General features: G+C 51.6%; 1 protein-coding gene and 1 long non-coding RNA gene across 2 annotated transcripts in view; one reads left to right on the top strand and one right to left on the bottom strand.

Annotated features, from left to right (window-relative positions):
• LOC309648466 overlaps positions 1 to 3060 on the bottom strand; it is a 44766-nt gene extending 41706 nt beyond the window's left edge. The window contains exon 1 of the long non-coding RNA XR_014256673.1: positions 2934 to 3060. This is a non-coding gene — a long non-coding RNA (uncharacterized lncRNA). The remainder of the gene's footprint in view (positions 1 to 2933) is intronic.
• TSHZ3 (teashirt zinc finger homeobox 3) overlaps positions 2512 to 13428 on the top strand; it is a 69891-nt gene continuing 58974 nt past the window's right edge. Inside the window, exon 1 of the mRNA XM_082437054.1 lies at positions 2512 to 3389. Coding sequence (XP_082293180.1) covers positions 3350 to 3389 — 40 coding nt within the window. The 5' untranslated portion in view covers positions 2512 to 3349. The remainder of the gene's footprint in view (positions 3390 to 13428) is intronic.

Consider the following 13428-nt stretch of genomic DNA (forward strand, 5'->3'; position numbering starts at 1 on the left):
ACAAAGCAGCCAGGCGGGGCCTGGCAAAGTTTTAGATTGAGACCTCCTGGCTAAGACCTGCCTGGCGACCTCGACAGCCTCAGACTCTGCCCAGCTGAAGCGGGTTTAAGCCACGGACTTAAGGTAACTTATAGGTCTATACTGTGCGTGCTGCGGATTTGGGAAACCTCCCTTCCTTCTTTCCTATGCCATACCCAGTGCACAGAAAAGAGGCAGAGAGAACTTGATGGAATGCAAGGTTGACACTGTGCCCCTGCATCTGTCCCATCCTTAGAATGGCCTGCAAAACTAGTCATGTTTAGAGGTCCCGATATTCAAGGGAGTGCGTGTGGCTGAAAGATCCCCGTAGAGATCCGGGTTCCAGACTGTGCCAAGCCGGGCCGGAACCCCGTTTGCGTGTCCGGGCAAAGTAGCACGGTCGCAATATGCACTCCGCATAACCCGTGTTGTGCGTGACGGGCTGTCGCGGCGATGTGCAGCTCACTGACACTGATGGATGCGCCAATGGTTGGACGGACAGATGTTGGGGCGGACTGAACTCCGCGCGGCGCCTGAGCTGGGGAGGGCGAGTCAGCGATCAGGCGGTGGCTGCAGGCGGCGCGGAGACAGGAGCTCAGGCCGCGGCCGGCAGGGGGAGGGGGCGGAGGCTACTGAAGTGGGGAGAGCAGCGCGAGGAAGGAAAGGAGGAGGGGGGAAGCACAAGCCAAGGCGAAACTCTCAGCCTTCCGTGCGCGGCGCCCAGCGCCGTGCACTCGCTACAACCGGCGGGCCTAAGTGGGCGCTCGGCGCGTGGAAGGTGAGCCGGGGGCTGGCAGGAGCTGACCTCCCGCGGCGCCTACCCTCCTTCAGGCAAGTGGTGCTCAGTGCCGCAACCAGAATCCTAGAATCCTGAGGCCACGGGCGGCGTCTGCCAACTCACCGTTTTCTCGTTCCCAAAAAGCGTTTCACGCCCTACGGCCGCGTCTCCCGGGCCTGGACGGACAATCGTTTTGGCCTCTGCGGCCGCAGGCACCAACTGCACGCCGCGCCCCCGCCCCCGAGTTCGCCTCACAAGGCCAGCCTCCGAGCCCAGCCTCCGCTCGACTCCGACTTCCCGCAACCACCCGGGGTCCGCATCCCGCAACTCCGAGCGCTCCTGCGCGCGCCAAGGCGCAGGAGACGGCTTTATAGCCCGGGAGGACGGCGGCGGCACATCTGCATTCAGGGAGGCGTCTGGACCGAGCCCAAGCTCTTAGGCTGGGGGCGAGCGGAGACTTTTGATCTTACCGTCAGGGTGAGATCACGGTCTCCTAGTCTAAAAAAGAAAGCATGCCTGTGAACTTTTAAAACAAACTTGCAAAAACAATCACAAAGAAAAAATAAAGAGAAGAGGGGGCAGAAGAAGAGGGAGAAAGAGACTAAAAAAGAAACCTAAGGCGGGGGGGGGGGCGGGGGGGGGGAAGAAGGAAGGAAGGAAGGAAGAAGGCCAGGGTTTGCAGCTCCCGGAGCGCTCAGGCAGCCAGTCCCAGGGCACTGGGCTCCGGCCCTCGCCGGGACTCTCGGACGCGGGGCCCAGGAAACTCCCTGGGCCCCAGCGGCGCGCCCGGGAGCAGCACTGCCTTGGGGGCAGTGGGCCTGGTGGCCGCCCCCGCATTCCCGCCAACGCCGCCCGGCAGCGCCCGGAGCCGGCCCCGCCGCTGCCGCCCCATTCCCGGCCCAAGAGCTGGCCTAGGGAGACGCAATCGAGCCCGCAGCGCATCGATGCGCCGCCGCCCGCGCCTCTCCGGCTCCCGCTCAGTCGCCGCCGCCGGGGGGTCGTCCCAGTGAGCTCCGGCCCACCAGCGCCCTAGCGGCCGCCCGTAAGTGAGCCCGCTTTACCCCGCAGCGAATGCAGCCCTGCCAGCTCCTCCTCTCCACGGCCCGCCGGCCCGGCCCGCCGTGAGTCTCAGCGATCCCAATCACCCAATCAATAATCAATTCTTTTTGCTCAGTACTGCTGGCTGGCCGGGCGCAGGGCGCGGTGGCCCCTCTCGGGGCGCCCCGGGGCGAGGGGTGGGCTTGGGTGCCCGAGTTCCTGACCCCGTCGCCGTCCCGCCCTGGGATCTGCCTGCGCCGGTGGTGGGGGGCGCGCCCCGGCGCCTAGGTGGCGAGGGGCGGGGTGGAGGTACCGTGAGCTTCCCAGTCTGGAGAGGAAACTTGGAGGCACCCCCTCCCACACCAACCCCCGGGACGGCCCGGGAAAGTTTGCCCGGAAAAAAAAATTGGGGGAAGTGGCTGCGGCGGGTCCCGGGGGAGGAGCCCTGGTGGCGCGGGGTCTGAGAGCAGCCCCCACCCACTCGGGCCCGCGCCCACCTCCTCCCCCGAGGGCGCCGGTGCCCGCCCGCGGGCCCTGGCATCCCCGGGGTGCGCGGGCCCAGGCCCGGGGGTCCGAGCGGGGGCCTTTGGACGCGGCGTGTGGAGAGAAGTGCGGCCCGGGAGGGGCATCGGGGGACGGCCAGGGGGCGAGGCCGGGTCGGGAAGAGGGGCGGGCGGGAGTAGCTAGCGGCTCGGGACGGGCTCGCCCCGGTCGGCGCCGCGCCCCTGCTTGCGCGCACGGGGCGGAGGCGGAGGGGCGGCACCCCCTCCTCGGACTGGGCGGGGGTCCTAGACAGGCCCGGGGCCGGGAGCGGGGGCGCGGCGCCCCCGCGGGCGGGCGAGTGACACGATCATCTCCTTTTCCTTTAAGCTTGCCTGTTGCCGACGCCGCCGCTCCAGCCGCGCAGCGGGCAGAAGACTGGACCGCCGAGCCCCGGGCCGCGGCGGCGGCGGCTGAGCGCCCCCTCCGATGCCGTGACCCCCTGCCCGGGGGCGGGGGCCGGAGCTTCACCGGCCGGGGCCGCTCCCGCGCTCCTCCTCCCACCCCTCTGCCCGCCTTCTCCCCCTCTCCCCGCCCCCCGGCCCCGAACCCCGCGCACCTCGTCTGGGGACGGGGCGGGGGGGGCAGGGCCGCCGCTCCTCCCCGCCCCCTCCTCCTCCGGCCTCTGGAGCGATTTGTCAAACTTCCCATTCCGCCGGCAGCGCGGTCCTCCTCCTCCTCCTCCTTCACCACCTCCTCCTCCTCTGCCTCCTCCTCCCCCCGCGCTCCTCCCTCCCCGCGCCTCCCTCGCCCGCCCTCCTTCTTCCCTCCGCACGTTCGGGGATCGCGGCGGAGCGCGGAGCGGGGGGGACGCGGAGAGCCGGGGCGCAGCAGCATCCTGCGGGCGGCCGCTCTCCGGGGGGGAGGCTGAGAGCCGGCCCGCCTCGCCCCCCCGCGGGCCCGCCGCCCCTCCCTCCCTCTCCTCAGCCCGGCAGCGGCGGCGGCGGCGGCAGCGGCAGTCGCCGGAGGAGCATCATGCCGAGGAGGAAGCAGCAGGCGCCCCGGCGCGCAGCAGGTACGAGCCGCTTCCCCTTCCTCCTCTCCTCCGCCTCCTCTTCCTCTCCTCGCCCCGCGTCTCCAGCTGGCGGCGACCCCGCTTCTTGCCCCGCTCCTCGCCCCTCTCGCTCTGGCCGCGCAGAGTAACTCCGGGGCGCCGGGCTCGCTCGCCGTCTCCTGTCTGGTGCGTGCGCCCGCCTCACGGACCGGCGCCCCCCGGACGCCCCGCTGCGCTCTGGCCCCCCCCCCCGCCCCTTCCCGCTCGCACCCACTTCGTGAACCGTGCTCGCTCGCGGCGAACTGAGCCGGGCTGGGTCCCTGCCTCCTCAGCTCTCTGCCTGGCCGCGGAGAGAATGGGAAGGAGCCCTCTTCTGTCTCTTTCTGTGGGGGCGGGCGGGGTCACCTGAGTTCTCCGGGACACCTTCCGTGTCCTCCCGCGGCCGGCCGGCGGGGGACTGCCTGGTGTCTGCCGAGCGAAAGAGAGCGAGCGAGTGAGCGAGCGGGTCCCTTCGGCCACCTTACTGCTAATCCGATTGATTCTTCATTTATTGGGCCCAAACCGGGCACAGCGGTGGAAAGCAGAGCGCACAGGGTCTGGGTATTGTCAGATGACTGTCAAGTCGATGTTAGATGCTGGCGTTCCCTTTTCCCCGGTTTGTTTTCGCTCACCCCCACCCTCTCCTTCCACTGCTTCTCCCATGCTCATCTCCTCATAGCACTTAGTTCTGGGACGTGTCTGAGTACTTTCTCCCCATCACCACCCCCCCTCTTTTTTTTTTTTTCAGGAGTGTCAACTCCTTTTAAGACTGAGCCGGGTTTTTTTTTTTTTTTTTTTTTTCTTTTCTGGAAAAAAGCATCATTGAAAGCAAAACAAAACCCACACACATAACATTATTTTGCAGTAATGTCAGTTGGGGGTATGTTGCTTGGAAGAAGGGTTTCTGGCCCTTTGCCACCCTTGATTTGATGACTGATTGATTGCCCATCATGCTGCTGCCTTTGATCTATTCATTCCCAATAAACATCAATAAATCACTTGAAATGGTGAGGCCAAGCTCTGTGACGTCACTAGGGCCCTGTCAGTGCAACTTCTGGGATTTGGGGCGGATTGCTGAGAGGACCACATATGGACAGGATGTATTTTGATATGAGTAACACTCAGATGTGCAGAGGTTCAGATGCTGCCTGAAGGGGAGGGTTAAGTGGAGGTTCGTTTCTTTTCTTTCCTTTTTTTTTTTTTTTTCCTTCTCTTACTTTCTTTTCTGTTCTTTGCTTTTGTGGAAGAAGGGAGGGGAGGGAGAAGGGTCAGGGCATTGCCTGGTGCCCTTTTTGGATGAAGGTATGGTACCCATGTTGCCCCGGAGTGCCTGTAGTAGCAGTGGGGGTGATGGTGATGGTCATTTCTGTCACTTCAGCCGGCACTGCCAGTGGAGCTCACAAACCGGCTGCATCTGAACTTGAGTCTTCTCACACAGGGTCACAGAGAGGAAATGCTGTTCTTTCTTCTCCCAAAAATGTACTGTCCTGTTAGTGTCCTAAGAAAATCGTTGAAGAAAACAAACTTGGTTTGGAGCATATATTACAAATTTTGCTTTCTGTCCTCAGTGTTACCCAAATTTAGAAAGTTTGAAAATCCCAGTAGTGGTTGTAGGGAGGGTGCCGCCTCTCAAGTCACCTCCTGGCTGGTGCTTTTTGCCTATCCCATCTTCTACTTTAAATTCCAAGCTCAAGCAATGAGCTTATCTACCCAAAATAAACTCTCAAAGTTTGGAGGACTCCTTCACAAAGTTGGGCAGTAGGAGTGTCTTGGACTGCTTCCAGTCTTTGGGATTTTTTTCTTTCCTTTTTGGATGCACATTTGAAGGTATCTGTGTGCCTCAATCAAATGAACCATATGTGACTGCATCTTTACATTTGGTTTAGAATCCTCTCCGCCGTTGCTTCATCTTTTCTCTTCCACCTTGCCAATCTGAGACTCTTATTTGATAAATTTCTGCTAAAAATATTAGAGGAGGAGGAAATGTGCTGTTGGTTTCATTTATTTATTTTTTTAAAGCAACCTGTTCACTAACCTTTTTGCACCTTTTAAAAAGCCAGGCAGGAAATCTCAGGTCAGTTAAGAAATATTCATTATATAAAAACTTGACTGCACTACTAATAGGAGCTGGAAGAATGGTTTTGCTCTATCAAAATGACCCGTCAAAACGACTTTGTTTCATATTTGATTTAATTGTCTCTCTCCTGACAGGCACATTCATCAATAGCTTAATGGTCAATCAGAAGTTGGCAGCATGAGTGCTTTTTTTCTTTCTCATACCCTGGTTTTGGATTTACTTTATCAGAATGCCTCTGCCTAATGGACGTATGGAGGAGGGGGGGAATGTCTGAAGGGCTACTTATTTAGGAGAGTGGAGGAATAAAAAAAACCTTCCACATCCAGGCTGGTGATAAGTATGCACAGGCCAATAAGTGCGCTGTGTGAGTTTGTTTGTTTGTTTGGATGGACGAGAAACTTCCCATTTTTTTCCTCCCTTTTTCAGTTCTCATAGCTGCAAGTTATAAGGTTCATGCCTGCTTTTGTGGCATACTGGGAGTGATGACAAATTGATTGCTTTGTACTGATAGAGAGAGAGAGTGGGAAAAAAGAAAGATGTCTGCTGATTGGTAACTGGAAATCCATTCCCCAGCAACCTTGAGGAGACTCGAGAATTTTTCCCCCCTCCAAACTGAAAGGTCCGCTCAGCCATAAAAAAAGAAAAGTTGTTTTGCCAGCTTCATTAGTGTTCACCTAATTAGCTGTAAACCTGATGGATTCCTGACAGCTTTAATGATTGGAGATGACAAGCTCGACGCAGTGTCATCCAGCAGAATTAGGTTTGCAGCTAGTTTGATGTAATCAAGTTGATATTACACAGTCCTGGCTGCCTTTAGTTGTGCATTAACTCAATTTTCTGCTGCAGGTGACAAATGGGCTTTGGTACCTGGATAATCATGTCATAGGAATTAGGGCCCTTTTAATGGTCTGGGGGTAGAATAACAACCACAAAGGGCTGAGAGCTGGGGAGAGCGTGCAGACATAGCACACAGGTGCACACAGTTTTTACATCTAGGCCAAATGTAACACTGTTCCCCAGAAGGCCAAAGCAGCCTCCAAGAATCCCTGAAAAGACGTATTTCTGCCCTTTAGGATTTTTCTCTTTTTGATAGAAATTATGCACGGCTTAGTGTCTTTTCTTAAAAGGGAGAGAGAAATGTCTTCACCTGCTGAAGAGAAACCTGGGCAGGAGTTTTCCTTTCTCCAGGCATGTAATTTTAAAGGGCTATACATTTGTGCTGGACAAATGCCGTTGCCTGTGGAAGTTAAAAGGAGTGGGGTCACAGAGGCCCCGGTCCTTTGGGCAAAACGACCATTTTCCCTCTCTCCTACGTGCAACATTTGTTTTTCAACAAGTATTTTTTGAAAATACCGGAAAAGAAAGTCAAGCAGTACTTAATAGCAGATCACGTTTTATTCTTTCCTGTTCATTTTCTGGAAGGAAGTGTAAAATCATTAAAAAGCCATTGCCTAAACTCCACCCTCCCCTCAAAAAAAAACAATCCAACAAACGACAACTTGCCACTGACCTTTTGAGTCTTATTTGGTGAAAGAAAATAACCTTCCATGGAGTTCTTAGGTGGTCCCATTGCAAAGGTAAACCTTCAAGCATCTTGACTTTTGTCAAAGTGGCTTGGACCCCTTAGGACCTGCTGGGGTAACAGATCACTGTGGGTCCCCAAGGAATAGCATAAGCTCATGGTGGCACAGCCCGGGGTTATTTTACTTTGCCGGTAGACACGGGCAAACTAAAAGATGGCACACCTGGCAGTGTCCAAGTAAAATCGTCCCAACCTTCCTAAGTCTCATCCACGTATCAGGCAGCTCCAGAGAGGAGCTTTTCTCTCTTGGAAGTACATGGAGCATTCAGGAAGGCATTTCGGCATCAGCCTTGGGAATTTATTTGCTCTCAAACCTGCCACACGTCTCTCCTTTGGACAGACGTTCTACCCTGTAGCAAGGTGACAAAATACCTGGTTTTGGTCGCTCTGTGATTCCCCCCACCCCTTTTCCTACAAAATGAAAGGAGCAATGTAAATTCTAAAAAAAGGGAAATCAAGAAACTGAAGGAGAAAAACAAAGAGGGCAGGAGGCAAGGCTATTCCCCTGGACATCCACACAGGGGAGAGAAGCTTCCCGAATCAGCTGCTGTGCCCCCATTATCTTGACAACTGTCAGTTAGGGCTTCAGTGCTCTCCAGGGTCACCCTTGATTGTGAGCAGTTGATATTGTCATTTTGTTCTCAGTTTTGCCTTGAGCGTGCTCATAAACGGGAGCCAGGTAGTCAATAACTGATGTATCAGCAGTTATTCCCCAAATTGCCTCACAAGTCTGCATTTTTCCTCTTTTTTTTACTAAAGATTGTTTTGTAAACTGATTAGAATGAAAGGTGACTGCTCAGGACCGGGGGAAATGCCCTGAAGCCCAGGTGAGTTCCCAGAGTGAAAACCCTTCGTTTCCCCACCCTCCCCTTCTGGGTTTCTGGAGGGAGAAGGATCACCTTCTTGAGGGCGAAGCGCCTGGCCCTTTTTTGGGGGCCTTTGTCTTTCCCTGGTGTCTGGCAGAGCCAGGCTGGGGCGAGGGCTGTGGATGCAGGCGGGGAAGGAGCAGGGAGAGGATAGGGAGTCCTGGTCCTGGTGCCCCACAGCCATGTTTAATCCAATAACAGGAGCAGGCCAGTTATGCCGAGTGTAGTTTGTGAGGCTTTCCTGCTGGCCCATTTTTATTCCTGCCTGTCACTGGACAAACTATAAAAATAGCTTTAGTCTTGTAGTAGAAAAAAAAAAAAAATAGGGTGTGTGTCTACTTTCTGTGTTTGTGAGCAGCCCAGGTAGGTAGGCCTTTCAAAGAAGCTGTTTTGTAACACCCCTGTACAATCATCCTGCAGCCCGTGCAAGGAAATAGGACAGAACAACACAGGGGTATCACTCACCCCGGAGCCTCTCAGGTGTTCTCTGTGTGTGTGTGTGTGTGTGTGTGTGTGTGTGTGTGTGTTCTAGTTATGCTCCAAATTGTGGTTTCTCTGTCTGAAGTTAAAAATGAAAGGTGAATACAATATATTGTATTTGGTAACAATGATATGGACTGGTACATCGAGACAGATAATGTGCAGTTGTAATTAGACTCAATAGACAGGCAGTCATTTTTAAATTCTTTTGACACATGCATAAAATAGTCATATAATAAGATAAGATGACAATTTTATGTTAGGTTGATAAAGTGTCCCGATACTTGCATTTAAATGTCTGTAAGCCTTTAAAAAAAAAAAAATCTAGACAGATTAATTCTAGCTTCCAGTATTTGCAGTTAGTCATTAAATTAATTTTCAAATTCTACTAAACAATGGCTATGAATATTTCTTTTTCTTTCTGGAGTCTTCTACCTGAATTTTAAGGAACGGATACGTAGATTTGGTAGCTTTCTCAAATTTTTCAACATTTGTAAACATTTACGTTAGACATGGGTGTAAAAATTCAGGTTACTGTTTGTGATTAGAAAGATGCTATGCATTTTTGGAAGTAAAAAAAAAACAGTAATAGAACATAATCCGCTTATGACCACTTGCCTGAACGACTGTCATACTCCACTTTTAGGAATCTTTATTAGAAAGATTACATAGTGTCCTTGACCAAATATTGAATATTTTATAAGCCCCATTTAAAAAAAGACATTTTGAGCACATACACTTGATTTGATCAGCACTTAGATTCTCGGTTTTAATTACTTTCAATTCTGTAAATTATTTTAGTATTTCAACAAGAGTGGCCTAAGAGACGTACTGGGGGTCGGGAAAGCATTTTTCTGAAGGTCACATTGCCCGGACTTTTTGACCATCTCCTTACCTTATTTTTCTCAAATGTGCTAAGGTGTGGCTCTTGAAGAATAACTTAAATTTGTTTGGGCTTAATGATAAATTATTAATTCATACTGTCAGGACACATGTTATTAATTATGACTGTGTTTTCTTCATCCAGAACAGCTGTTGGGGAAACAGTGTAAGTTCAGATTGTCTTCAAGGGGGAGGGCGCCAAAGCAAGGAACTCACCAATTTCTTGTCATCATCTTCCTGATTCCCTTGCTTTGGGAATAAAGGATTGCAGGGGGCGGAGTGAATGGGGAGAGAGAAACTATTATTTCTAGACCAAGATGGGTACTGGCAAATGTTCACTAATGTAACTCTTTAAAAAGCAAGCCTAACTCTCCATGCTCTGAGTCCAGGTGGGATTCTGAGGTGGTACCTGCTTCCTTCCCCAGCCTGGTTTTGGACTGGTTTCCATTCCACCAATTTCTCTTGTTTTCTTCTTCCTCTTGGGTAGACCGGAAGGTCACGTTCACAAGTTTATAGTAGCGGAAAGCAAACTACTTTGAATGCCTGTTTGTTCCCCAAACTGGAACCCATCCCTTGGAGAGCAAAGGGCTGTTTGGTAATATACATGAAATGACTCCAATTCATTTACTTTTGATTTTCCATCCCCGTCATTAAATCTAGTCCTATGTATTTCGTTTCCTCTGAGTTCTTTGAGAAATGCATGTTGCATAAAATAGGCAATTTTTAATGAACAATTTAATGTAAATGGGTTTTGAATTTAAATTAATATTAATGAAGCCTTGAGTGAATTTATTTTGCATACGTAAAGGCTTGTAAGTCTTTCACCCATGTGCTTTCTCCTTTATGTAGTAACATTGGTTGGGTGGATTAACCAGTGCCTTTTAAAGATTCATGCTTAAAAAATTAAATTGATTTTGTATGTCCAATAGTGCCAACATATTATTAGGCAAAAGTGTTACTTAAATTAAGGGAAATATACCTCATTTTTGATTAAAACTCTCCGTCTCCATTGCCCTGCTCTTCCTGAAAGCTGCAGTTGGTTTGGCATTGCTGCCAGGGAAAATACACACCAACAATAGTTACTACAATCAAGATGTTTTCTTTCTTTGCCTTACCTCTAATGCATTATGTATCCCGGGATGATGGGAAGTTCTGTAATTAATTCTGTTAAATGTAATTGCTATAATCACTTTGATGTTACACATAATAAAGGTAATATGGTAAGCGCATAAAAAATATAAACACCTTATTGTAACACTTCTGCTAAAATTCCTTCTCGTCAAGTCTGGTTTATAGACAAGTGTTCTCAACTCTTTTCGGTCATAGGTGACAATTTATCCGAGCTGTATTCATTGATATTCCAAAGGAGAGTCAGTGATTGGAAAGGATGGGCCTTGGCTTGAAAGGGTCTTCAGGTTGGTTGCCTAGGAATCTTAATTCCCCTTTCCTTAAAGATGTGGCTAATTAAGAAAAGATGACCATTATTTCTGGAGAGGAGAGAGGTGAACACTTCAGAAGGGCCTATGGAATGAAGAAAGAGGTATAGGAATGGAAGAGGGGCTCAGAGAAGAATGAGAGTGGAGTTTTCAGACCAGGGGACAGGCTGTTCTGTAGGTTTTCTCATCCTCATGGTGTGGGATTATGGGAAGTGCCATGTGTGCACGTGTGTGTGTGTGTGTGTGTGTATGTGTGTGAGAGAGAGAGAGAGAGACAGAGAACATAGGAGCATGTGCTTATGGGTAACAAGAGAAAGCCACCTTTCTGTAACAGTGCAATAAGGGAAATTAGCACAGAATATATGCTCTATTATTATTATTATTATTATTTATTACTATTGTTATACACCTTTCACGGGGGAATCTGAGGACCGTGCCTGACTGTTGCACATCCCTCCACGGAGTTGGCCGACGTTGCCTGTTTGACAGAAACCTGAGTGATCTTTGAGACTCCCCCTCCGCCACATCTCCGTGCACCTACCCTGGATCCAGGCCACCGTAGGACATAAGTTTGCCAGAGACCCCAAGCACACAGTTCTTGCGGGATGTTTCCAAACACGTTAGAATTCTTCTTTGCCATCATAGCTTGCAGGAGTTGGAGGATGTGGTGGGAGAGGAACCTTGTCATTTAATTTTCTCCCTGTGGATAACCAGGAATCAACCTAGCAGGGAGGTTTGACCCCCGTCATCAGCCGGGCCCTGTCTCACGTACTACAAAGGCCAAGAGGTCTCATGACCCAGTGTTGGCCTGACGGCTTGGATGTGAATTCTCTGCATTTGTATTTTGTTTTTCGGTTTGCTGTAAGGCACGGAGTCTGTAAACCAGGCATACACAGAAATAAAATAAGGGAAAGTGGATGTGTGAGAAGGGGATGCCTCTTCTTCTTTGGAGGAAGAAAAAGGTGTTTGCGGATGGTGCTAAGATGCCGTGACAGCAAGTGGTTCCCTCGACTGTGCCCGAGGCCCCCGAGGCCCGGGGAGCTGGGTCTGGCTGTTGCTCTCACGGGCTGGCTGCAGACCAGGCTGGGAAATCAGGGTGCTGCGGAAGGCTGGGCAGGGCCTGTCTCCTGGGCACCGGGCCTAGCATCCCGGCCTGCCAGGTGAGCAGGGGCCGAGGACAGGGTCTGGGGGTCCCAGCCTGGGCCTGGGCTGCATCGGGCCAGCCACCAGCCCTCCTGCGGTGACTTTCAGCTGGTTTTGATGGTCAGGATGATAAAAGGTCTGAGAACTCCGTAGGCCCCTGTAATCAGGGCCAGTGCTGACATCCTTCCCAAGTTTGACAGCTTCTTCCTTTTCTCTCCTCACCGCCAAGCCTTTCTCAACTGAATTTCCCCGCCCTCCTCTCCCCTCCCTCCCTCCCTGCTCGCTGCCCACCCCTTCCCTCCCTCTCCCCCTTTCTGTATGTGTCTCTCTTGTTTCATGTTCTTGATCAGTCTCAGATGCCGGGAATTATTTTTTTTCGGGCGGGAGGGGGAGTGTTGCTTTAGGTTTGTGGGTTGGGCAGGTGTGAGAGGAAGTCTGTGTGTTTTTTTTTTTTTTTTTGTACTGTAGGCCTGTTGCTAATTAATGTTCCTCCATAAGATTCTGTCGGAGTTGAGTAATGTTTTTGATCTTTATGCCTGATAACTGCATACTTAATGAGATTTCAAAGCTGTGAGTGCAGCTCCCTACAATTATTGACAGATGCCTTTTCTTTGCCATTGGGTTCAGCTTCATAAATCCTCTTGCCGTAATGAGGTTCAGCAGTGCCACCCTGGCAGTGAGCTAATGAAAGGGGGGAGGGCGAAGCGGCTCAGGGCTGTCTGACACATTTTTTTCCTTTAAAATTTACTATGCAGATGTCAAGCTGCGGACGATTACTTCAAACATGCTAATTTTTATCTTGCTTTTGTGTCAGCCCTTTGCCATGAAAAAATAAATAAATAAAAGGACTAACCTTACTCCACTTCGTTTCTTTTCCTTTTTTTTTTTCCCCCAAAGTCACATTTTTTAATAACCCGTGGTGTGTGACTGCTGGGGACTTTGACACGCGTGTGGCCTTTTGCAGGTATCCAGTGGCAGAGCCGTGTTTTTTTTTTTCCCTCCCTTGCCATCAGAAGGGCAGGGGGAGGATAAAAGTGTGATTTCCCCAGGCCTCCCATCAGCCTGCCCTAAGTATGCACTTGAAACGTCGGAGAATTCATTTCAGAGTTCTGAAACTAGATCCCGGTGAAGAGCTGCGCCATGCCAGAGAGTCGATTTCCTTTTCAGCGGAGTCATACATCACTGACCCACCCTTTCCTCCTGACAGAATGACATATGTCATTTATCATATGGGCCCCAGCCAGACACGGGGAGGGGAGGGGAAGCCCAGTCCATGTGATGCTGCCTCGTCCTCCTCCTCCTCCCACTGTACACAGTACGGCTGGCTTGCAGAGAGAGAGAGAGCACTGCTGATTTGGCGAGAGGGAGAGGGAGGAGAGAGGAGACTCAGGGGCGAAGGGAGGAGAGCCTGCTTCGTATGGATGGCTGGGCGTGTGGCGGGGCGGGCACGAGATTGGCAGAGGCATGGACGAGGTTATGTTCTTTCATATTGTCTGCTCAGCCTCTGATGCTCTTCTGACTTCCCCCACCCCCCCACATTCCTTTTCTCTTTTTT

The sequence above is a fragment of the Balaenoptera physalus genome, assembly GCF_965194825.1.
Source record: "Balaenoptera physalus genome assembly, chromosome: 19".
NCBI lineage: Eukaryota > Metazoa > Chordata > Mammalia > Artiodactyla > Balaenopteridae > Balaenoptera > Balaenoptera physalus.